Source organism: Lynx canadensis, chromosome C1, assembly GCF_007474595.2.
Source record: "Lynx canadensis isolate LIC74 chromosome C1, mLynCan4.pri.v2, whole genome shotgun sequence".
Classification (NCBI taxonomy): Eukaryota; Metazoa; Chordata; class Mammalia; order Carnivora; family Felidae; genus Lynx; species Lynx canadensis.
Genome location: NC_044310.1, coordinates 37522019 through 37547464, shown reverse-complemented (window position 1 = coordinate 37547464; position 25446 = coordinate 37522019). Strand labels below are relative to the sequence as shown.

General features: G+C 53.6%; 1 protein-coding gene across 1 annotated transcript in view; it reads left to right on the top strand.

Annotated features, from left to right (window-relative positions):
• TRABD2B (TraB domain containing 2B) overlaps window positions 1-25446 on the top strand; it is a 214743-nt gene that overhangs the window by 157640 nt on the left and 31657 nt on the right. The window contains exon 3 of the mRNA XM_030326609.1: window positions 20734-20880. Coding sequence (XP_030182469.1) covers window positions 20734-20880 — 147 coding nt within the window. The remainder of the gene's footprint in view (window positions 1-20733; window positions 20881-25446) is intronic.

Sequence of the window (25446 nt, the reverse complement as noted above, 5' to 3'; positions counted from 1 at the left end):
GTGTGACTATGTATGTGACTGTGTGTATTTGTGTGTCTCTGTGTGTGTAACTATGTATGTGTGACTGTGTGTGTAACTATGTGTGTGACTGTGTGTGTCCATTCAGGTGTGTCTGTACATGAGACTGCACAGGGTCTCGGTGACGTGATTGGAGCATGGAATGAGTGAGAATGTGTGCATGCACGTGTGTGTGAGTCTGCGTGAGAGAGAGAACACCTTACCCCGGTGCTCAGGATTGGGCAGGCAGGTTGCTTACACTTTCTGGTTGGCTGAGAGCTAATCAGCGGGGGCCTCGTTGATCCAAGCCCTGTAGAACGTTTTCTTCTTCCCATGTCCGCATCAGCATATGAGAAGGATAATGACAGCCTGAAGGGTATACAAAGAGGGTGACCAGGGTTGGGGGCATCTAGAATCATGCCAATCCTGAGAGAACTGGCTCTCTTTTTTCCCTTTTTTTTAATTTTAGGAAAGAGAGAGCGTGCGAGTATGGGAGAGGAGCAGAGGGAGAGAGCGTAATCTTAAGCAGGCTTCATGCTCGGTGCCGAGCCTGACACATGGCTCGATCTTACAACCCTGGGATCATGACTTGAGCTGAAATCAAGAGTCGGACACTCAGCTGACTGAACCACCCAGGTGCCCTGAGAACCAGGTCTTGAGAGGGGCTGTCCACCTGTAGAAGGGCCGACCCACCCTGAATCTCTGCAGCCTCTCCAAGATCACAGAGCACAGATGAGTTCTGGGGGGCCAGTAGACTGGCCTAAGATAGGCAGGCAAGGTCCCGTTCCATGTGACAAGTACTTTCTAGAAGTTGGAGTGGTCTGGGGGATGGAGGTGTGTAGCAGGCTATTCAGGAGCGCTGACTCTGGTGTACAGGTGTGGGCATAGCCCCCCATACCTGCGTGGCAGACCATTACCAGGGTACCTCTTGGTCTGGGGAAATAGGAGGGCTCCTTCCAGTTCTAGTTCCTGCTCCTGCTTCCAAAGCCAAGCCCTGGAGCTGACTCGAGCTCCTGTGGGTCCCCCACAACTTCTCAAATGGCCCTGGGCGGTCTTATACCCATTTTTCGGAGAAGGATACGGAAGACTCAGAGAGGTGAATTGATCTGCCATGACTTGAACCCAGAGCCTCCTACTGCTAATGTGATTCTCTGTCCACCGTTCAGGGCTCCATAGCACAGAGCCTCGTGCAGAACAGCACGATTAGCTGTTAATGCCTATGATTAGCATGGATGTGTGGTGGCGTCGCCCTGGCGCCTCTCTCACTGGGGCCCTGCCAGGTCTGAGGGCGAGAGTCTGTGCCCATCAGGGGGACTTCGGGCAGGAGGGGAGCAATGGGAGGAGGGGAAGGAATCCCAGGCACCAGCACTGCACAACACAACACAACACAACACAACACACACCTGGAGGGTGGGGCACAAAGACCTGGAGCAAAGAAAACCCTCCCGCCCCTACCTACATGACCTTGGCAAGGTATTTGACCTCCCTGAGCCCTAGTTGTGTTGTGTTTAAAGCTGAAATATTCATAGTTGCAGGACTGGGTGAGGAGGAAATGAGATCTTATACGTGTGTGTGTGTACAAAGTTCTCAGGATGCAACAAAACAGTATCTGTTGACTTGTGGTCATTCCAGCATAAGGAGGGAGGCGGGACCGGCCGGATAGGATGGGCAAGAAGCAGGGTGGGAAAGATAGCCCAGCGACCTGGGCCCTGGCCTTGCCCACCCCCGCGGGCCTCACCAGAGCTCCCAGTCCTCTCTCCCTGTTGGGGGTGGGGGGGGGGGGGCTCTTGCCAGGTGCCCCAATGGGCTTGGAGTGGGCCAGGACCTCACCGGCTGGCTCAGGAGCAGATGATCCACGGGCACATCCTACGGTCTATCCGAACACGTGCTCCTGCACCGTGTGATTTTGGGCAGACCTTTGCCCTGTCCTGAGCTTTGTTTGCCAAGTGACTTGGGCCTGGTGGTATGTGAGCCCTTCTCCCCAGCACCAGCACCTTGAGGCTGAAAGGATAGAGGCCCCGGGTCACTGGACTTGCACAGGAGGACCTGGAAATGGTCATTGGTAATAAAATGCCACCAGGTTCATTCAGTCATTCGTGTGTAATATTTACTGAGTGTATTTCACGTGCCGGGGCTGGAGAGGTATTTGTGAACAAAACAAATATCCTGGCCCTCGTGGAGTGTCTTACTTTCTAGTGGGAGGAGATGTAATCAGTGAGCAACTAGCATCGTGTGTTAGAAGGTGGTGAATGGACATACATACAGCAGAGTAAATGGCCCTGGGAATGCCTGGGAAGGGGTTACCATTTTCAATCCAAGGAGCGGCGTGGACCCCACTGAGAAAGCGAGGTTAACGCGAGGGTGTCAGGCACAGCTATTCCCTCCTGTGCACTCCCTTGGCTCTTTCCTGGGACAGGGTAGCCCAGTGTCTCTGGTCTGCTTCCTGGAGGGCAGCAACTATGTCTGATTCCACCTCTGCTTCCTCAGAACCCAGCCAGGGCTCAGCCCACATAGGGGCTCAGATGTGTCTGGAGCAGCAGGCTTGAACCTGGGATCAGGGGGGCCTTGTCACCCGTGTTCCCCCGGAATGGGAAATCCTTCCCGGCACAGCCCGCCCTCAGAGGGAATGCCAGTCCATCAGGCCCTGGCCTGGACGACACACCCAGGGGCGACAGACCCTGCTGTGTTGATTGCCCAGCACCGCGTCCACACCAGGCCCAGAATTCCATCTGCTGCCAAATTCCAGGGCTGGAAATAATGAGGCAAATTGTCCCTCGCCGCTGATTGACTTTCAAGTTGCTCTGCTAAACTGGGTGCAGTTGAAGTTTTCGCAAGTCTCCCGGGGACCCCGGGCGGGCTTCAGTTTCAGCCTTGTAAAGAGCGTTAAGATCCAATCAAAATAAATAAATCAGATCCAGGAAAGCGATGTGTTTGTGACTGCAAACGAAACACTCAGGATATTCATGCTGAAGCCCAGCACCCCGCTTTTTTGCAGGGATTCCTTACACTAGACTGGCACGAACCCATGATCTCACCGGCATGTGTTCTCTGAGGCCTGGGGCCTTCGGGAGCGTCCTGCCCCTGTGTGACGGGAGAGGAAAGTGCAGGGCTTGAGCACAGTGTGACCCAGAGGAGAGTCCCAGGCCCTTGGCTTACAGGAGGGGAGACTTCAGCCCTGAACGACTGCAGGGCATTTCGTGGCCTGCAGTGACAGCGGTGTGAAAGTCAGGAGAGCAGAGGCCTAGAGACACATGGTGTAACCCGGAATCAGAAATTCCAATTGTAGGAGGCCAAGCCCTAGAATGGGAGTACCACACTGGGGACTGTCAGGTCCTCAGGCGTCAGAACTGCAGAGGGCCAAGTCAGGGCGTTAAATCCCAACTCAGAGAATCACCAGGCTGGGCAGCCCAGAGAACCTCTTTCGGAGTGCTCTCCGCCCACCCCCTCGCTATTCTGGACACACCGGGGAGCAAATAAAAGCACCAGCATTGCTCCCCCTTCTCCCTGCGGAGGGGGCTGCTCCTGCCCAGCCAGCCGCCCCCCCTGGTTCCCACTACGCCCCCCCCCTCAGCCTTAACGACATCCTCTGTGCAGTGCATCAGCTGCTAGTTTTGATCAAACCCCGGAAGAAAAATCAAAGGTATTTGAGAGAAAAGCCCTATGCAACGCCAAGAACCACCTCCCCAGTCCTAAGGTTCAGGGAAATTAGGAGGGCCTTTCTGCAGCAAGATGTGTGTGCCCTGAGACATCCCTGTGAACAACACCCTCCTGCAAAAGCAGGTCCCAGTAGGAGAGGAGATCTCTCAGGGTCACTCCAGGGAAGCTGTCAGAGGTGTTTGGAAGTCAGGCCTCCGGTCCCCGCTCCCGCTGTCCAGCCGCCCGACCCCTCCAAGGGCTGTATTGGTCATTGCCTGGTTGGCGCTGCATTTCCATTCTCCAGGCTTCACCCAGACCAAGCCGGAGGGTCAGACGGGGCCCGCCTCCGTCCTGCTGGTGCCAGGCCATGCTTGCAGGCAGGCAGGCCCGGGGCAGAGCCCGTCCTTCCCCTGGCTGGGCTGCCCCCCCACACCCGGCATGCTGAAAGGCCCCCTTGTGCGGCCGCCGTGCCTCCCCGCCGCAGCGCGCAGCCCTGTTCTCTTACCTCATAAACGGCTAATTTGTTACATATTTTCTGACGCTGTAAATGGGAGAACAAAGACCTTTTCTCTCTCATATTTTCGTTTCAATTATGTTTTGTGGGGGAACCTGATCCCCTTCAAAGGGGGGCCAGGGAGCTGGGGGGAAGCATCCCAGGCTTGCTGACTCCCAGGCCTGCTCCAGGGCCCGGACCACAGGGCTGGCCATAGGCTGCTCGGGCCCGGGTGCAGCCAGCGGGGAGGGAGGCCAGGGGCCCCCTTGGGGTCCCGTGAAGGGACCGGGCCCTCATCTCCAGCACAGATGCCAGTCTCAGGAGCAAGTCAGTGCCTCAGTGGGAGATGAAGCTTCCAGGAGGCAGACATTAGGGCCACATAAGGAAGGCCCCCTCCACAGCCCAATCCATGCCCCGAGATGGCATGGTCCTGCGGTAGTGGACGATGAGCTCCCGGCCACAGCGCCAACAACCCCTCTCTCTGTTACTGTGGCGTGTCCCCACAGAGATGTGGCAGGCACCTGGAGTGGAATGGCCTTTGGAAGAAAATCCTGGAGCTGAAAACCCTCAGACTGTCCTGTTTCTGAGGCCCCACCTAATCCCGAGGCTCTGGCCCATGTTTGGGCTTTTGCCCGGCTCTGGCTCAACATTTGGGTTCCCCCAGCTCCTTCCATCCTACTTGAAAAAACATACTTGCTGGTTTTGAACCCTAGTCTTCCCAATTCGGGAACCAGGGGGCTGGAGCCTGTCCTGGAGACCTGGCTATCCAAGGATGTCTTTCTACAGCGAGCAGCCCCACCTCTCTGTCCTTCCCTCCCTTTAGGGGATAGCTGAGAGTGGCAGGTCCTGGAGTAGGTCCTAGGGACGTGAAGGGGAGCAAAGCGGACATGGTCCCCACCTCCGTTGTGTCTGCACAGCAGTGGGCTGAATCCTGGTACGTGGCTAAAATGGCCAAATTACCTTGATTCATCTACCGCTTACTTGCTGTGTGACCTCAGCCACTTAGCTGAAGCCACTTAGCCACTCCGTGCCTCCTTTGCCTCATCTGTAAAATGGGATGGAAATGATAACTACTGCACCGGGCTGTTGGGGGATTCAGTGAAATGATGTTTGAAAAGAGTTTTGTGCAGTGTCTGGCATGGAACAAATGATTAGTCAGTGGTAGTTAAAATTCTTATTAGGATAAGCAGACATTAAACAAATGGTTGCATACATGAATATATGAAGACAGTCTCTGAGCACTCTGAAGAAAAAGTACAGGGTGTACTCTTGAATGGGGGCCCCTGGAGGCATCAAGGAAGGAGTTTTCAGGAGGTGATGAAGGCTTGAACCACCATCTGAAATATGAATAGGAATTAATGGAGCAAAAGAAAGGGGTGATGAAAATGGCAGGCCTGGCAATAGGACCAGCCTGTGCAAAGGCCCTGAAGTGGGAAAGAAATAACATACTCTGAAAAACTCTGTAAAGGCAACATGTTGACAACACAGAGCAAGGAGGTCAGGAAGTGAGATGAGTCTGAGGAGCAGGTGGGGCCCTGCCAAGCACAGCTGAGAGGGCCGTGTTGAAGAAGTCATTCATTATTCCTAGAGCAGAGCCATGAAGGTTTAAGCCTGGGAGTGCCATGATCTCATTTATGTTTTTTTTTTTAAGTTCACATCCACACGCAGCATCTCTTTTCCTTGTTAGGCCCAGAACCAACGGGGCCTGAGTCAGGTCAAGCATGTTCAGGGTATATATAACAGACAGCCCACCCTTGGCCTCAAGGCCCAGGATCACCCTGTGCGGCACCCTCCAACAGCAAGTAGAAATAATAGTAAAAAGGACTGAGTGGAGAGAGATGAGGCTGAAGACACAAACATGGCAGGGCCAGGTCTAGGACTGGACCATGGAGAACGATCGATGGAGCCGCTTGGTGCTGGGAAGCAGGGAACTGAAGTCATGCTAATTTCAGTCTCCCCGGGACTGCTGCACGGCTCTTGGCCCAGAGGCAATTTTTGTTACGTGTTCAAAGGTCAGTCTGTGGTTAGGCCTCTTCACGGCATGAATAGTGCACAGGGAAGACCATACTCGTGTCCTGAACCTATCATCTATCAATCTATAATCTATCTATCTATCATCTATCTGTCATTCTATCATCTATTTATCTTTCTTTCCATCTGCATCTCTCTCCTTCACACACATGTGCACACACACATTCCTACACAACTCCTGGTCACTCAGAGTGCCTGACACCCCTGGCCTGCTGCTGCCCTTCCCAATTGAAGAAGCTCGTAAAAGGAGAAGACAGACACGGGCTGGAGCTGAAGGGAGGCCTCCTTGAGGAGGTGAGCTGGGGCAGGATGCACGAGTGGGTGTGGACGAATGGGGGCCAACAAGGAGCCCTGCCCCCCACCCTGACCTCCCCCCTCCCCACCGCCCGATCTGGTGGGGCCCTGGCGGCCAGTTCAGGAAGGGCAGTGGAATGCCGCCTTGGGCCTGAGGCCCCTTGAGAAGCTTGCAGGCAGGCAGCGAAGTAAGAGGCTGGAGCACTCCTCCCTCTGCCCACAGTGGATCCTGGAAGCCGACTGGCCCTTTAACCAGCACTTTTGGGGGTCTTCCTCTGTCCCCACCGGCCCACACTCGGCCTGCCTCCCGGGTCAGAGGGGTACAGAAAGAAGCCTTGGGTAGCCCTGAGTGTTTCCCGTCTGTAAAATAAGCAGATCTTTGCTCATCCAGAATGTGTCTGACTTCTCTGTATTCTTTTCCCAAGACCCAAGGCTCAGATTTCAGTTTCACATTCTTTTGCCTCAGGTCTAAAAACATTTTCCTTTTCTGTGGTGGGGGGAAGAAGGAATAAGGGGGCAGAGGAGACCCGAGCTGCCCAAGGAAAACAGACAGATGCCTCACTCCTGCCTCAGTCTGCATCCCCTACTTGCTGTGTGGCTTTAGGCACCTTCCTGCCCTCTCTGGGCCTCAGCGCCCTCTTCATGGAGTGAGGAGCCCCTGCAGGACCTAATGAACCCTCCCTCACCTGATCTTCTCGGCTTTCCCATCCTGTTGCCAAGAAATGTCTCCTGTGACTTTAAACAGGTGAAAAGCAGGAGAAGTTGGGACTGCATTTTAGTTTTGTCTGTGAGGCCAGGTTCTGTGCAGCTGTCTCCTTTGATGTGTGCTAGCAAGAGTGTCCACCCCCTTGACTGTCAAGGCCACAGGCCCCTCCTCTGTCCAGCTGCTCCCCTGAGAGCGGCTCGAAACTTCCTAAAGTGGAGGAGGGCGGGGGAGGACCAGTCCCCGAAATTCACAGCAGGAGAGAGGGGGCAGTGGTGGGTGAGGAAAGAGACTCAGAGCCCTGAGTTGGAGGGTTCTAGAGCATCTAAGCCAGGAAGGATTTGGAATCCCAGCCTGCTTTACTCCCTCCATGAGTCCCCACAGCCCCAGACCCAGGCGGGGACTCCTCACCTCTCCTGGCCCAGAGCCAGCTAAGACTACCGCCAGGAAGCAGCCAGAGGACAGCTTCTCAATGGAAAGCCTGAGGGCTCCTGGCCTTTCCTTGCATGAAGTCTTAGCTCCAGATCCCCCCTCTGTGCCTGCTCCCTCCCATCTCATACTCCTCACCAGCCAGGCCCTGCACTCCAGCCCAGGGGATCATCCGCACGTTTCCCCAAAGTGGCCAGCTTCTCCCCACCTCTACATGGACATGACACCACCCAGAATTCCTTCTCTTTCTCTTCTGCATCACAAAGGCAACCTCCCCCCACAGGCACCATTGCAGAACACCTCCTCTGAATCCCGGAAGTGACCCTGCCCCCACTCCTCCCCGACTCCGAAGGATGAGTCCCCCCTGCTGCTGCTCCCACAGCCCTGAAATCATCCCGGTACCTGGTTTTCACAGGTGTGTTAGCATGTTGCAAGGCTTCCTTGAGCACCTCCTTCCTTGCTCCACCCCACCCCTGACCTTGAGCTCTTTGAGGATAGAAATGATGCTGATTTGGTTCTGTGGTCCCAGCACCCAACACAGAGCCTGGCACTAATCCATACTGAACACTGAGGAGTGAATGAGAATCCAGTCTACATGTGCTGGCGCCTGCCCCTTCTCAAAGCCACCCTGCTGCTCTTTGGGAACAGAAGTTTCTTAAAATGCCCTGAGGAAGGACAGCAATGTTTACAAGGGTTTTAGGGTGTTAGCTCACTAGCCAGGGAGGACAAATCTTATTCTCCCCACTCGGCAGATGGGTGAACTGAGCCTTGGAGAGAAGGGCCTGTCCCACATTCTCATAGCAGCCCGTCACCAGAAAAGCCACAGCAGGAACTTCACACAGCCATGTTAGCAGGACCCAGGTTTGATCCTGGACCAGAGCCCTGCCCTTTCTGCTGCTATGCACACTTGGTCTCTGAAGCACTTGGTAGCCTGCGACGTAGCAGACAAACGATTTCACTCGTCAGCATTGAGCACCCCTCACCCCGGGCCACCTGGGGGTGCCCGCTCTGATGCCACCCTCCCTGGCCGCTGCCCAGCACCAAGAGCGGAGGTCCTCACTCAGCTGGAGGGCCTGTGAGACACCCCCCCCACACACACACACCCCGCTCCGCCCTGCAAATTGGTAATTGCCGTGCGGTCAGACCAGAAGGAATTAGACAAGCCCTCGAGGAATTTCATACTGATTTTGCGAATGAAAATGGAGACATGCCTTTTGAAGTCTAGGCAGCTGTGTCAGCAGGCAGGTCTGAGACAGCAGGAAAAAGAAAAACTACAGCTTTCAACCAATGGATGCAGCCACTTCATAGTAATAATGGTGGCGACGGTAACCGTGGCCACTGCTGACTGACCGCCTACCATGCGGACCGTTGTCCCGCTGCAGGTCTCCGTCTGCGCATCTGGGGTTCCCAGCCTCACAGCTGTCAAGCCCGTGTCTGAAGATCTGGCAGAGAAGGGCTGAGGAAGCCAGCTGGCTGGAGTGCAGAGCCATGGCTGAGACTGAAGGCCCTCCCCGCCGGACCCTCTCCTGGCCTGGCCTGACCTGACACGTCTTTAAGAACACCACGTACTTCCATGCCCACCACCTTGACCACGCTTCCCTCCCTGCCCCAGCCGACCTGCACAGCCCAGCCTGAAGCCTGTTCCTTCACTGACATCCCGGCTGTGTCAGAAACTCCCTCCGTGGGGCGCCTGGGTGGCTCAGTCGGTTGAGCGTCTGACTTCAGCTCAGGTCACGATCTCGCTGTCCGTGGGTTCGAGCCCCGCGTCGGGCTCTGGGCTGATGGCTCAGAGCCTGGAGCCTGCTTCTGATTCTGTGTCTCCCTCTTTCTCTGCCCCTCCCCCGTTCATGCTCTGTCTCTCTCTGTCTCAAAAAAAAAAAAAAAAAAAAAAAAAGTTAAAAAAAAAATTAAAAAAAAAAGAAACTCCCTCCGTGACCCCGAAGTCCCCAGTGTTTTCTGTTTATCATTAATTTACCCCTTAGTTTTATAATTACCAGTGTCTCTGTCCATCTCCTCCACCACCTTGGTGTCTCTCAAAGCTTTATGCATGAGAATAGGTTGGCCTAGATGATTCTCTGGGTCTTTCTGATACATTTTGCTCTTTTTTTTCTCCACATGCAGCGTGTATTCAATTTAAGAAATCAAAAGTGGTTACTGGGGAACAAAAGAGAGTCATAGCAGAGAGTGGCCCCAGGACAGGGAGAGCTTGAGGCACTAAGTCTGGGCAGAGATGAGGCACTGGGCCACATCGACCTGACCGTGGGGAGTGTGGATGTCACTTATTTTTCTGAGGTTGGCTTCCCTGTCTGTAAAATGGGGTCACCGATGGTGGCCTCACAGGGCTGTTAAGAAGAATGAATGAGCTTCCATATGCAAAGTGCCTAGAATCACAGACTGTCTAAATCGTGGGATGATGGGGGGATGGCTGTTCGAAAATGCTGTGCTCATAGAACATAACTTCCAGAGCTGAAATGTACTCCCACACTCTCTCGTTTCAGAGGGACCCTGTGACCCGGACAGTGGGTCCCACGAGTGATGTGGGTCAGAGTTGGCAGCACCAGAATCTGGGTCTCCAGCCTGCTTCAGGCTTATCTGTGCCTAAAACTGAAAGCCGAGGGACCCCTTTGTCCTCCAGGGACAGACCCCAAGCCTCTGGGTGTGCCCCTTCCCCCGTACCCAGCCTGCTGTCAGCCTCCCTACCCAGCGGAGTGCTAATCTTCTCGTGTGGGTGGCTCCGGATTTGTGAGCATTTCCTGGCATGACTTAAAGGACAGAAGAGGAACTCCGGGATCTTTAAGGGTGGTCTTTGGGTGGAGAAACTAGGCGTTCGGAGAAAAGAAGGAAAGAAAGCTAGGGTGAGTCAGCCTCTGCTGCCCGCCCAGGAAAGCACAGAGGGCTAGGCCAGCCCACGCTGCAGTGCGGATGTGGAGGATGTGGCCGGCACCGCCGGGGTCCGACTGGTGGGCGTTTGTGGAGCTGGGACGGACCTCTGTGCTGGAAGCCGAGTCCATGGTTCTTTGGGTTGTGGCTGGGGTTTGGGACAGGGACGGTGAGGGGGAGGGAGGAGCCTGCTCCCTCCCCCCGCCTTCAGGAGGAACACAGCTGCCTTCGTCTTCCATCTGATCTTGTTTACCCCTGTCCCCGCGGATTCCAGACCAGCACGGCCACCCCAGCATTCCTCCGCTCACACTCTGCGGGCCTGCCCATCTCTCAGGGGGGCCAGAGGCCTTCAAGGGACGTGCTCCCCACTGCCCACCCTGCCATGCCTCTGACCATGTCCTGGAAATCCCTTCTCCTTTCCACATGGACCCTCTGTTCTCCCTGCTTTGAGCCAGGAGCTGAGGTGGCATCGCCTGGCCTCCCTTATCCTGATGTCAGTGGGAAGCACTGGCAAGAGATAGATGGGGGGAGGGGAAGGGAGTTGGGATATTTTGTGCCTCTGCCACCCTGCCTTCCTGCCCGCCTCCGTGGCCCAGGCCATGGAGAGGTAGCTGTGCCGTCCTCCAGCGTTCAGGTCCCTCACCCCTTGCCCCTTTCCCTTCAAGGCTTAGGGGCAGGAAAGCTTCCCACCGCTGCTGCTCTTCAGTGCCCCAGCATCCCCCGTCCACACCTTTGTCAGTGTTCCCGTCACTCAACATGCTTCAATTCCCCTTGTAGTTGAACTCACTTCATTGCAACTCACTTCATTGACCATGCGCCATCTATTTTCTGTTAGGTCCCTGCCTGACACAGGGATCTCGTCCACTTGTTCCCCTTTGCTCACTCCTCTCTAGGCACACTGGCCTTCCTGTTTCTCACACCCAGCAGGCCTACCTCTGCCTCAGGGCCTTTGTACTTGTTGTTGCGTCTGCCCACAACAGTCTTCTCTCAGGACCACCTCCCTCAACTCCTTCAGATCTCTTCTCAAACATCACTTCTCTTTGTGCCTTTACTGGACATCATCCCTAAAATGTCAACCCCTAACACACACACACACACACACACACACACACACACTCACACACACAATTTCCTATTCTCCTTATTTTCTCCCTAGCAACTATCACTCTCTAACATAGATGCTTTGCTGATTGTTTTTGTTTATTGTCCTCTTCCTCCCACTGGGATGAAAGTTCCCATTAGGGCAGAGATCTTTACTTGTTGTGTTACTGCTGTACTTCCAGGGCCTAGAACACCATCCGGTACATAACTTCTCAACAAATACTTCCTCAGTGAATGTGTGAATTGGTCCGTTTCCCAGATGGGCAAACCAAGGCCCAGAGAAGGAAAATGACTAGCCCAGGACTTAATAGTATAGATTCAGATGGAGACTAGGTCTCTGGTCCTACCTGCCAGCCCAGAGCCAGCCCATGGCTCCAGGAAACCTTGTGTTTATTTGGAGGCCTGCTGCTCAGTAGCCCAGTGTCCGGAGACAGGATTCTGTGCCGGAGGCCCAGGGGACCCTGAATACTAAGCAGGAAGCAGGGAAGTCATCGGCACTGCTTTGGTGCTGTCGATGGGGCAAGGAGAATAAACAAACAAAACTCAGCCAGAGGCTGGTGGGCTCTAACCTCTGAGAAAATCCTCCCCAGGCTAGGGAAACCTTCCCATGAGGCTGAGCTGCCCTCCCCCCCCCCCCAGCCCAGGGCACTGACAGACTGATGTGGCAAAGGGTCCGGGTCTCTGCTTTCTCAGCTCTGTGCCCTGGGGAGGAACTGCGGCCCGGCAGGGAGCTGCTCCGGATGGAGATTCTGGGATGGTTAACTTGCTCAGCTTTTTATTCATTTATTCTACAAGTACTTCTGAGACATTGACTGCTTGTCGGGCGCTGTGCACTCTGCTGGAGAAATAGCTGTGACCAAGTCAGATGATTTGCCTGCCTTTGGCGTGTCACTGTTGAGCAGGAAGGATGAGCATGAAGCTGAGGAGGGCAAGCAACCTAGAAATCCTGGGTGCCCTGGGGGTGATAAACAGGAACCCGCCTAGTGCACGGCCCAGGGATGTCCTCCTGAGGAAGGAGCCCCTGCAGCCAGGTGAAAGGGGAGTGTGAACTGATGGGTGGAAAGGTGGTTTCAGGTAGAGCAGGACCAAGGGGAAGGGCCTTAGGCTGGAAAGAACTCGGCACAAATGAGAATCTGAACGAGGCTCCATCAGGCTGGGGCAAAGAGGGATAGCGTGGGAAGGTCCTGTACCAGGTAGGTTACCTTGACACGGGTGACCTCCTGCCTCTCCTCATATGTAGCTCTGACAGGGCCCAAGGCCAAGGTTCTAGCACCCCTCCTTCTTCCCAGCTGACCATTCAGACTTCAGGCTTCCCACACTCATCCCTACTTGTCTGTTTATGTCTGTTCTTCCTCCCAATGACTGGGTGGAGGTAGCTTGGCAGGTCAGGCCCTGGGGTAGCAGAGAGAACCTGGACCTGAATTTGAATCCCAGTTCCAGTCTAGCAACTTGAGAACCCCGTGCAAGTGACTTCACCATCCTCAAGGCCTCAGTTTCCTCACATGTTGAATGAGAATAACAATCCATTCTCCGGAAGGATTATGTTAAGGGATGGTTTCTCAACATCCTTACAGTGGCCCATTGAGCCCGGCATACTAATCAATTCTGACCTCATGTCCCATCCGCTGTCCTCCTTGTTTGCTCAGTTCCAGCTACCCTGGCCTCTGCTGCTCCTCACATATGCACAGGGCCTTTGCACCTGCTGTTCCCCCTTACCTCATCACTCCCTGCCTCCTTTCCTGCTTTATTTTCTCTCTGCAACACGTACTGTATTTGTCAGGGTTTTCCAGAGAAACAGAACCAATAGGATGGATAGATAGGTACATTTATTTTAAGGACTTAGCTTATGCATGGTGGAGGCTGGGAAGTCCAAAAGCCACAGGGTGAGTTGGCAGGCTGGAAACCTAGTGAAGAAGCACTGACGCCTGATGCTGCAGTTCTAGTCCAAAGACAGTCTGCGGGCAGAATTGTCCTTGACAAAGGAAGTTGGTCTGTTCCTATGAAGGTCTTCAACTTATTGGATGAGGCCCACCCTCATCCAGCTATTATGGAACATAATCTGCTTTACTCAAAGTCTACTGATTTAAATGTCAATCTCAAAAGCATCTTCATGGAAACATCTAGCATAATGTTTGACCAGATATCTGGGTACCACGTCCTAGCCAAGTTGACCGAATTCACCATCATAAGTGCATCCCTTGTTAATCTGGCACCCACAAACATCTCCTTAAAGCATACTCATAACATACGGTTTAACAACAGATAAAGACAATAACAAGATCATAATTCCACCTCATGTGATACAGCGATCCTGCGTACAACCAAAATGCCTTAATGCCTTCTCCAGATGAGGATGCAAAGCCTTTGGGTGATGTTTACTCTTCTCCTTGATATACCAAGCTTCGATACTATCATGCGAAGTTAACAATACTTAAATACTGTGGTACAAAGTCACTATTTCTTATGCTAGGGTGGAAAAAAGAAAAAGAAGAGAGAGAAGAGAATGTTTCCTACATACACACATAGTCTCAACAAAATAAAGAAGAAATACTCTCGACAATGAGTCTTTTGTTTCTGTGACTTGTCATGTGCTCATAGCTGGTATTTATAACTACTTTCTTCTACTTCCACTACCACCACTGTAATGCCTTTACCTTGAGCGAGCACCTCAGCTGGTTTTGGTTCACACTTGGAGGGGTGACCCAGACCTTCATTCCTGAAGGCTCTGGGCCCTTACTGGTCCTGCCTGGATTGGGTTGCTGCAGTTTTCCATTGATGTTCGTTAATCACAGGGCAGGGTGATACTGAGAGGCGCCCTGAGGGATCTCCTGTGCTCCAGACGTGTTCTCCTCTACCTCCCTGTGGAGTAGCAGGCCATTTTCCCTGCTCGTCAGGATCAGTCACGCCAGCGAGCACAGTGACTCCCTTCTTCACCTGTTGATTCAGACGCGGGAGGAGCTCAAAGTGGCCTGGGGGCAGTCTTGATCCCCAGTTCAATGGAATCATTGTTCTGTACATCTGACATGCCAGATGCTAATACTTTACTGATCATTTTGTTTACTCTCTGTTTACCCCCTGCAGGTAAGCCCAATGAGAGCAGGATTTTGGTCTGGTCTGTCCCTAACGAAATTCCCAGCATCTAGAACTGTGCCTGGCACATGGCCGGTTGTCAGTAAGCATTGCTGAGTGGGTCAGGGCCTTGGCTGTGATCTCCCGGTGCTTCAGCGTGGGTGAGAAGTGCTCATCATCCACCTCAGAACCTCAGTCTGAAGGCCAGGTCTGTCCCAGGAAGCCCAGGGTTGCAGAATGTTCTCTGACAAAGGGAGTCCTGCCGCCTCTCTTCACACTGACAGTGCTAGGCCAGCACGTGAGCACAAGGCCTCAGTGTTCACCATCCCAGCCCACTCAGGACTGTTTACTAGACTAATCTGGAACAATAAACCTGTCCCCACCCTCCTGGCGCCTGCCTCACTCCATCCTAAGCCTGTGTTTGAAGATGTGTTTAAATTCTGGGCCTACACTCAGCAGACGCCACAGGCTGGCTCCTGGCGGACAATCACTGGCGAGGGGGGCGGCACTGGGACGCTCAGGTCCTCCTGATGGCTCTGTCTCCACACGCAGCCCTCCGGGGGGGAGCGAGGCGGCTCTAGCCTCCATCCAGTGTTTGTTATTTCATGTCAAAGCTTTCTCATAAACATTATCCTAGAGTGGGACACGGAGGCTTTGGGCAAAGAGGGTTTGTTATTCTAAAGTGGCCAGGAGCAGAAGGCGTGGTGGCCCAGGAGTCCGTGAGCGGCGCCAGGCTTGGGAATTCAGGGTGAATGGGAGGGAGGCAGAAACCAGGACAAGGCTCTCCCGTGCCTGTGCACAGGGTCTTGGAGGTCCCACTTACCACACCCTCCACTGTCACAGCCAACTGGGATACCTGCCTCTGAAATGAGCTCCGCACAGGTGGAAACCAAAACCAATTCATCCACCACCATCCCTGCAGAGAATCGACAGAAAGTAAATGTTCGTTGAATGAATAAGTGTAGCTTCCCTATATCTTTTGGAAGCGCCGAGAATGCTTATGAAGAAGCACGTATTCTTTTGAAGTTCTAGTCATGGGAACCTGGTCTGGAGCCAGACAGATGTCATTTCAAAGCCCACCTCTGCCCTTTACGAGCCACGGGGCCTTGGGGCCCCTCTGTTTCTTTGCCTTCCTGTCTATGAATAGGGACACCATCCCGCCGGCTGTCTCCCAGGGAGAGCAGAGGGAAGCCCCAGAGGGCAGTGGTCCACTAAGAGGATGGGTTCCAGGGCTGGCCTGCCCAAGCCTGAATGTGTGTCCCATCCCTCACCAGCTTTCTCACCTTTAGTGAGTTATGTAACATCTCTTTGCTGTAGGGTTTTTTAAAATCTATTCATTGGAGCTAATACTAAACTTAACTCAGAGTTGCTATAAAGCTTAAATAAATTAATATAAGCATAGAAGATTCCTGACACATAGTAAGTGCTCGATAAACATGGCGACCCTGGTAATGAACTTTGAAAGATGCAAACAAAGGATGGCGCCAGGTGGGAGGTGTGGGGAAGGGGCATGTGACTCGGGTCAGCGGTCCTCCTTCTGAAACAGTTCCAGAAAATCTGTTCTTCGACAGTAAACGGTGAACAAAGAGGCAGGCTTCCTCCCTGACCAAGTTCCTGGTCTACACAGGCAGGAAACGGGGAATCACCTGAGACGGAGGCTACATGGGCTAAGTGCCAAGACCAAGGGAAGCACCAACCCCCGCCTGGGGGTCAGGGGAATCCAGAATGATGGGTTTGGATTTCAGTCCCGACCCCACGACACTGCCTGGGCCACACTGGGAATGCCTCTTCAGTGACCTGATCTCAGTTTTCTGTATGCAGCATGCTAATAATAAATACTCCATGGCTATTTCTGGCTATTTCGCAAGGCTCCAGGAAGAAGACAGGTGTGGTAACGTGTGTGGGATGAATGTGGGCTGTGCCAGTGAACATCCAGAATCCAGCCCCAATCTGTGGCACCGCAAAGGGTCTTGGGCCGGGCGTCAGGCTTGGCTTCGAGTCTGCTCTGCCCCCAGCTGCCTGTGTGGGCTTGGGTGAGCTCTCTCTTGCCCACTTTGGGCCCCTGTCTCCTTTCCTCTTCTGTATGGTGAAGGCACAGAAAGAGATCAGTGGTTCTCAGACTGGGCTCCAGGGAACCCACGGCCTCCACAAAGAAGCCTTGGGGGTCCCTCCTACAGTGGAGCATTGAACTGGTAGGACTTCAGGCTCTAGCTTGTCTCCTCACATCAGTCAGGGAAATTTCCATTTTTATCTACTCCACATACTGAGTTCCAAGTAAGATTCCTTTAGAAAACAATAACAATAAAAAGGGATCCCATGGCCAAAAAAGGTTTAAAAACCACTGGACCAGATGACGTATAGGGGCCCTTCCAGTTCCAATCTGGCAAAGTTCTGACTATTTTCTTCTGACTATTTTCTTCCGAGTTTTATTTACCAAGCATTTCTCCAGCTCTTACTACATACCAGGCCTGTTCTTTGCACCCTACAGATTGTACCACACTTAACTGAAACACCTCCTAGCTTCACAAAAGCCACATGATTGCGGAAGTGACTCCATGTGTCTAGGGAGGCCCAGGGGAGCCATCTCCCCTCCAGCCAGGTCTTCTGGGCACCCGAACGGGTGACCTCACCGCAGTCCAGGTGGTGCCGACTCTGAAGAGCTGCAGGGGTATACAGGGGCAGGGTGTGGTCACGGGAAGCCCGCATATCCCGGCCCCCCACCCCCCGTTCAGAGACGGAGAGTACTCCGGCTTGACATGGACACTTTCAAGGGAGGCATGTTCCGTGTGGGAGGAAGTGCCTGTTGCCTTAGTGATGTCCACGGCAACAGGGCCACTGCCTCCTGTGACTCATCACGGCCACCGTGCTGCCATTGACACTCTGCACCAGGTGGCTGCAGATTGAATTTCAGAATGGTTGCCAGAGCCTGGAGAAGGCCTGGAGGTGGGGTCTGACCTCATCTCCAGCCAGCTCGTTAGGGTAGCGGCCTGGGCTGCTGAACCCTAGCACTATCCAGCTCCTTGCCCGCCAGAAACAAAGACGGGAGGGGGTTGGCAGAGGTGATCTCTTGAGCATGGGCTTGGCCTCATTGTCCATGTCAGTACTTTAAGTACCTTATTGCATAAGCTTTTCTGTTCAGATTATGTATTCCGGAATCATGTGACTGATGTCACTGGTGGGGACTTCTGCCACAGGGTAGCAGCATGCTCTAAACGCAGACAGAGTGCCAGAGTTCTAGGGGCTAGTCTGGAGGGCTTAATGAGTAGCCTTGAACTATGAAGTGGCTGACCTCAGCAGGTGGCACTAGGTGGCACTAAGGTGCTAGGGAAAGGATGGAGTGACATCCTCGCTTTACCGGGCACTGTGCTGACATCTGCAGATACAAAAGGAATAAGATGCAAGTCCCATCCTCACGAAGCTCAGAGCCTAATGAGAGAGCCAGGTGGCTAAATGGTGGTTACAGTCTAATGTCCCCGCCGCAGTGGAAAGAAGCACGGCGGGTCACTTATGTGCCACCACACTGCTCTCAGTGCAACAGCACCGAGCATTTGCTCAGGTGTCCGGATCCGGTCGCAGGTAGGCCCTGCCGGGCTCAGCCGGGCTTACTCGCGTTGCCCGTTGGCTGGACTGGGATGGCCTTGGTGGGACAAATGAAGCAATTCATCTCTGCCCGGCCTCCAGTGGGCTTGCGTGGGCCGCTGTCAGGGCAGGGGAGGGACAAGAGGAGACAGCAGCCATTGGTGCTTTTCAGGCCTCTGTGCGTAGTGGTTACTCATCCCATCGGCTATAAAGCAAGTCCAGGGCAGAATGTCAGAATGGGAGGGAGCCAAAGAGTTCCATGGCCAAGGGCATGAATACATGGAGAGGGTAAGATTTGGGGCCATCACAGTATCAGTCTGCCACACAAGGAGACTGTGGGGGCCCCAGGGAGGGGCCTAACTCAGCCCCCAAGTGGTCCAAGAAGCTTCATGGAGAAGACATTTGAGCAGAGCCTGGAAGGCCAAGTGTGAATTTGCAAGTGGAGAGCAGAGGCAGGAGGTTTTCCTGAACAGAGAGCATCATGTATAAAGCGCAGAGACAGAGAGTGCTGAGTAGTTGGGTATTTGGAGACATGCAGGCTGAGTGGGAAATGAGGTCACTGACCACAGCAGGGTCCAGGTCACTGCCTTGCAGGCTCTGCTGAAGAGGTAGGCCCTTATTCTGAGGACAGGAGGCACTTGTGAAAGTTTTGAGAAAAAAAAAAAGGGAAGACAATCAGATTTTTAAAAATTTTTTTATGTTTATTTATTTTTGAGAGAGAACAAGAGAGAAAAAAATGAGAGCAGGGGAGCGGCTGAGAGAGAGGGAGACACAGAATCTGAAGCAGGCTCCAGGCTCTGAGCTGTCAGCACAGAGCCTGACACGGGACTCGAACTCACGAACTATGAGATCATGACCTGAGCCGAAGTCAGATGCTTAACCAACTGAGGCACCCAGGCGCCCCCGGATTTGTGCTTTGATAGAGAACAAACTGAGGGTTGATGGAGGGAGGTGAGTGGCAGATGGGCCAGATGGGTGATGGGTATTAAGGAGGGTACTTGTGATGAGCACTGGGTGTTGTATGTAAGTGATCAATCACTGAATTCTACTTCTGAAACCAATATTGCACTGTAGGTTAACTAACCAAAATTTATACTTAAAAGAAAGGTGACTGTGGCAGAAGACTATGGGATGGGGGAGTGATGGGGGGGGCTGCAGGGAGGGGATGGGTTGCAATGGGCCCAGTGAGAGATGCTCGGGGTGGTGAGAGGCCAGAGACTGTGGTCCAAGATGGCAAACAGATAATGTGCAAACAGAATGAGCAATGAGGACTGGTGGGCAGGCTGGGGCCGGGCAACAGCAAGGACAGGTGGCCTGACACTGTCTCCTGACCTTCTGCACAGGAATTTCCCTATATCGGTGCTAAAGGGGTCTGGGATATGCCATCACATGAAGCTACCTCCAGTCCCTTCCCCTCAGGGGCCTCAGTTCCCCCCATCTAAAAATGGGACATTTTATTTTTAAAAAAAAAATTGAAGTGTATTTATTTATTTTGAGAGAGACAGAGTGAGCAGGGGCAGAGAGAGAGGGAGAGAGAGAATCCCAAGCAGGCTCTACACTGTCAGTGCAGAGCTCGATGCAGGGCTCAAACCATAAACCGTGAGATCATGACCTGAATCGAAACCAAGAGTCAGACGCTTAGCCGACCGAGCCACCCAGGCGCCTCTAAAATGGGACATTTCAGAAGATTTCTCAGGGCCCTCTTACCTTGGGCAGGCCGTATTCCATTAGAGCCATGGTCCCCATGCCAGAAGCAATCAGAACACTAATGTCACCCCCATGGAGCCTGTTAAAAATACACATCCTGGGCTTCACCTCAGAGATTCTAATTCTGAGCATGAGAACTGGGGTATCTGATACGTTCGCATAGCACCCCACGTGATCCTGATGCCAGGCAGGTCTGGCTAGAGCGCAGCTGTATTCCCAGGGCCTGGAATGGTGGCCAAGAGCACAGAGGAGCTTCAGGATACATGCTGAGTGCCAGCAGGGTCCTGATTCAGAGAGGCCCAGCTCCTAAGGCCTTTGCCTGGAGTGAGGGTGACTTCTGGAGGAAGGGGCATTTGGGTTGGGCCTTGACATCTAAGTAGGTTTTTGGTTTATTTTGTTTGTTTGTCTTGCTTCGTTTACAGTGCTCTTGATTACCAACTTAGTCTGTGCTCATTCTAGAACTTTCCTAAGCACAGGAAAAGAAAGGAGTCAAAAGAAAAATTCACCCATCATTCCAAAACCCAGACACAACTAGGGTCTCATTTTGCCATGTTATTAGATAAGATGTTGATAGCCAGAGCAGGAGTGGGGACCCATGTGGGCCAAGGACTGGAGACGACAACAGGCTGAACACGGTGGGAGGCCAGAGGAAGCGTTCAGGCTGCACCAGCCGGTGTCAGGCCCCACACGCCTTCTCTGTCTCAGGCCTGTTGCCCCAAAGTCCAGAGCGAGAAGGGCCAGGCCTGGAGGTGTCAAGGCCCTCAGCCAGGGGTCCTGAGCACAGCCCTTATTCGTCTCTGTTTCCCCTGCACAGGTGCTGTTTGCCCTGAACCAGACCCTGCTGCAGCACGAGAGCGTGCGAGCAGGGAGCCTGCAGGCACCCTACACCACGGAGGACCTCATCAAGCACTACAACTGTGGGGATCTCAATGCTGTCATCTTCAACCACGACACATCCCAGGTGAGGCACCTCTCCTCTCCGTGGATAGCTTTCAGGTCCCCAGTTCCAACGGCCAGGCCCATATGAACCTATGAACCTACCTAGCATTTATTAGACACCTACTATGTGCCAGGTGCAGGCAATCTTCTTTCTGCCATGGGAACCAGGACCTATTGGTATTCCATTTTACAGATGGGAAAACTGAGGCTCAAGGAAGCAAAGAGATTTGCCCAAACCCACACCACTTCATTGTTGCGTTCCCAAGTAATCAAGAGCAGCACTTGAGTCTGGTGTGTGTGGGAGAAGCTTAACCTCTAAGAATGGGGAGGTTCTGAGAAGTTCAGCTCACAATCTGGGGAAGTTAGAGCCCAGGGGGGAGAACAGCTCATGGTGAGACCTTGCACTGGAGTCCAGCTGGGAGCATTCTGTCTTGAGTCAAGTCCCGGAGGAAAGACTACCACAAGCTGGGCAGAAAGTGAGAGGCACCCTGGGGAGCTGAGCAGGACTCCTCCAGGTGTGTCCCCATTGCCCTCAGTAGAAATTCCAAGATACTTCATCTAGCACTCGAGGCCTTCTGGGTCCTGCCCTCTGTTGACCTTGTCACAGCCAGGTGCCCCACCACATAGACTTTGTTCTGCTGACCTGTACTACATGCCGTTGACCCGTGTATGCCCCTGTGCCCTTATTCAGGCTCCTCCCTCTTCCTTTCCTCCTGCTTGGCCACAGTCAATTGTTACCTCCTCTGAGAAGCCCTCCCTGACTGCCTAGATGGAATTAGATATTCCCCTAGGCCCCTCTAGGCCCAGTGTGCTTTCTGTCACAGTGCTTGGCTAACCATTCATTCAAGAAGAGGCCACTTCCCTGCTCAGGACAGTGCAGCGGCTCCCCATTTTTCTCAGTGTCTATAATGGCCTCTGTGGCCCCGGGGTCTTCCCCCACCCCCGACCCCATGTCCTCTGCCCTCTGCTCACACCCACCGCTGGAGCCACATGGGCCTGCAAGCTGTTCCACGAGCACACTTGGCATGTTTCACCTTTGCACTGGCTGTTCCCTCCTCCAGGAATGCCCTTCCCTGGCCATCACCACAGCTCACCCCCATCTTAACTCAAACATCACCGTCTCAGTGAGATGGGCCCCAACTCCCCGAAATAGAATTGCAGCCTGACCCCCCCCCCACTCTCTACCCCTTTGTTATGCTCCTCTTCCCCCCACCCCGCCATGGTCTTTGTCATCTTCTCACATACTTACGTCTTTTGATTCATTGATAAGTGATTGTGTTGTTTGTCCTTCCCCCCTAGAGCATGTGCTCTCTGAGGATTGGCATTTGCACCTGTTTTGTTTATCAGTATATTCTGATCAGCTAAAGCAACTCCTGGCACAGAGCAGGACTCAGTAAATAGTTGCTGAAGGAATGAATGAAATTGTCTGTAAATACCAGGAACAGTGCGATGAAAAGAGATATGGGGCAGGAGGGCGGATGCAGAGATAGCTGTCCTTGTGGGGCTGCCAGTCTCCTAGGAGACATGGGGACATTCCACAAGCAATGGCATCTAAGTGTGATCCTTGCTCCAAGGGAGAGTAGAGGGTGCAAACGGGGCCTTTGGCAGGAGCAGGAGGTTAAATGGACTTGGGGCAAGAAGGAAGGATGCCTGCAAGGTGAGAGGTCAGAGAAGAGCCTGACTTGGCCACGGACAGGAGGAAGAGGAATGTTCCAGCAGAGGCTAGAGAGAGCAGAAGGAGGGGCGTGGGTTGGTCCAGAGGTGCAGCCAGGGACCAGGCCAAGAGGTTCTGTGTGTGCAGGCCACCCTCTAGACCCGGAGCTCCCTGAGGCAAGAGTGTGCCGCTCCTGTCTCTCCCTCCCAGTGCCCAGCACAGGGCACAGCTCAGAGTGAGTATCAGGGAATGGCTGTCAAGGGAGCGGAGGTGGGTTTGTGTTGTGCTCTGTGCAGTGTAGACAGTGAAAGGAAGGATCTGGAGACCTTGTACAGGGGGCTCAGGACTCTGAGAGCTCCGATTCTGAGTCTGGGTGTCTGAGAGCTCTGAGCCAGAGTCCTGCCCTGTGTCATCTGCTGGGAGAGAGAGAGGCTGGTGAGCACTGTGGCCGAGGGGACCTGGCCAGCACTCAGGACAGCCTGGCCATGAAGTAGCTGGGCTGGGCTGGGCAGGACAGGGCCCTGCTATGCCTGTGGCTGATGCTGAGCCCAGAGAGGGAGGAACGGGGTGACTTCAGGGCATAGTAAGCTCAGGTTTTCTTTGAGCTTGTGTCCAGAACCACTGATTTGTCTCTGGCAGGTGAACTACACTGGGGTCTCTGGGTGGTGCCCGTACTTGAAGTAGGACAGAGGGTGTGGTTGGATTGGCCCACCCAAGTTAGAATAGCACCCCATGCTGCATTCCCTGTACCCTCTGGGTACAAAGGCAGGGAGGGACTAGACAGCCCCGTCCCCAGATGCAGAAAAGCCTAGAGTCAGGGTAGCAAGTCTACATCCAGTGCTCCTGTTCTGTCGGAGAAAGGGTCTAGGTGACATGGGGCTACATCTGTAGCTAGAGGCCAGGAAGGCGGTGGGAGGCTGAGGACACGCGGGCTGAAGGGGGACAGTCACTGCCTATAGTCAGGGAGGAAGTGGTAGTGGGGCTGGGCTTGAGAATGGAGTCGACCAGGAGGGGAGGATGGGAGGGGCTGGCAGGCAGAGCAGGCTGCCTGGGTGGGGGTGTGGGAATGTGGTGGGGGGGGTCCTGGGGAGAGATCTGCGGAGCGGGGGGCAGATCATGGGGGTGGGGGTGAAAATGCCTGCTGAGGGGCAGAAGACCTGGAGCTCGAGCTGGAGAGTGATGTGGTCCAAAAGATGCCTCTGGCCTCAGTGCAGAGGATGATGAAGGGGCCTCTAGAGGCTGGGGCGGGACAGGTGCAGGGCTCAGGATGGGAGACAGGGGCTGGGTGCCCCCCAGTCTTGATCTACCTTGCCTCCCCACCCCACCGTCCCACCTTCAGAAGTGGCTCATGGCTCGGCCTCCCGAAGCTCCCAGGTCGCTGACACCATCAATGCCCTGCAATCAGCAGGGTGACCCCAAGGCCCCTTCCCCGGAAGCCTTGTCTGAGCCCTCAGCCTGTGTTAGGTGTGAGGCAGCCATATATTTATAATCCAGACCCAGACACTTTAGAGAGTGAAAGGTCAAAAATATTTAAGAGGCTGAGTCATGAACAGGCATGGAGAAGTCAACCTTAGCCATGAACCTAGACCACCCTAGACAAACAAGGACTCATGGTTATCTGCTAGGTGTCTACTCCAGACTCCCACATCCCTGTCACAGCATGCCCTGACTCCCTCACTGGGCTGTGATCCTCATCCAGGGCAGCATCCTAGGCCCATGGAAGTTCTTGGAAGATGTCTGTTGGATAGATGGACTAAAGAGACGGAATGAGGCCACTGAGGTCAGTGACATCAGTAGACCTGGGCACTTGACCACCAGACCTGACGCTGTCCCGGTTGTAGGCCAGGGGAGCCTACGCTGAAGGCACTCCCCACAGCCCCACCGCAGCTCTGCCTGGCCTATCTCATCATCCCACCTCGGACCCGTGGCTCTAAGGCCCTGGGGACCTAACATGTCCTCTTTAAACTTCTATGGTGCATCCTGCACTTAAACTTATCATGGGAGATTTAAGGCTCCTGACAAAACTAATGACATCATTAATTTGTTTCCCTCTCAGCCTGGGCCCAAACCCAAGTCCCATCCTTGGCATGGAGCCAGGGCCCATCAGCACGAAACATGCAGAAAATGTCAGCCAGCTGCCGGACAGCCCAGGAAACCCTGGTGGTTAGCCCAGCTCCTCTGTGGTTTTGACATTGCACTTTCTGGTTCTTGTCCTTGTTAAATTGTTTTGGCTCCCTAAGGAATGAATGGAGATTCATCTTTCCACAAATGCACATTCATGGTCAGGAAGCAGAGGAGACCCTTGGGAGAGGGGAAGGGAAGCAGAATGCTGCCTTCATGGCTCTCTGATGATTCTGAAGGCTTCTCTTTGTCATCTCCATCTCTACCCCTGCCCAAGGCCACCCTTCCCCGCAGCCTCTGCCGTCACAGGGGTGAAGTGATGAAGCCAGATCCGTCCCCAGGCTACTTCCACAAAGCTGACATTTAGTCAGGACTCTCTCTGTGCTATGCACTGTGCTAATAAGCACTTTCTAAAGCTGCTCTTACTTAATTCCTACCACAGCATATATTACTCCCATGTTACCAGCTTGGACACCGAGTCTCAGCACGAGTAACTTGCTAGTTGTAGAGAGGCGGCCCAACTGGTAAGTGGCAAAAGAAGGATTCCAACCCAAGTTATCCTGGCTATCTGACTTCAGGACCCACATTCATCACCACCACCATGCATTCGTTCACTGATTGAGCAAATGTTTATTTCTTGGTATAACATCCTCCCACATTCTTTCCCACACCTGAGGAACCAAGAGGGCCATGTTTCCAGAAATAACCCTTCTGAGCCACAGTTCCTCCCCAACTCAGAAGCCTTTCCTAGCTGCATCAAGTCCAAATGTGGCCTGCTTTCTCAGGGCTTCCAATCATCCCTTCCATCATTGG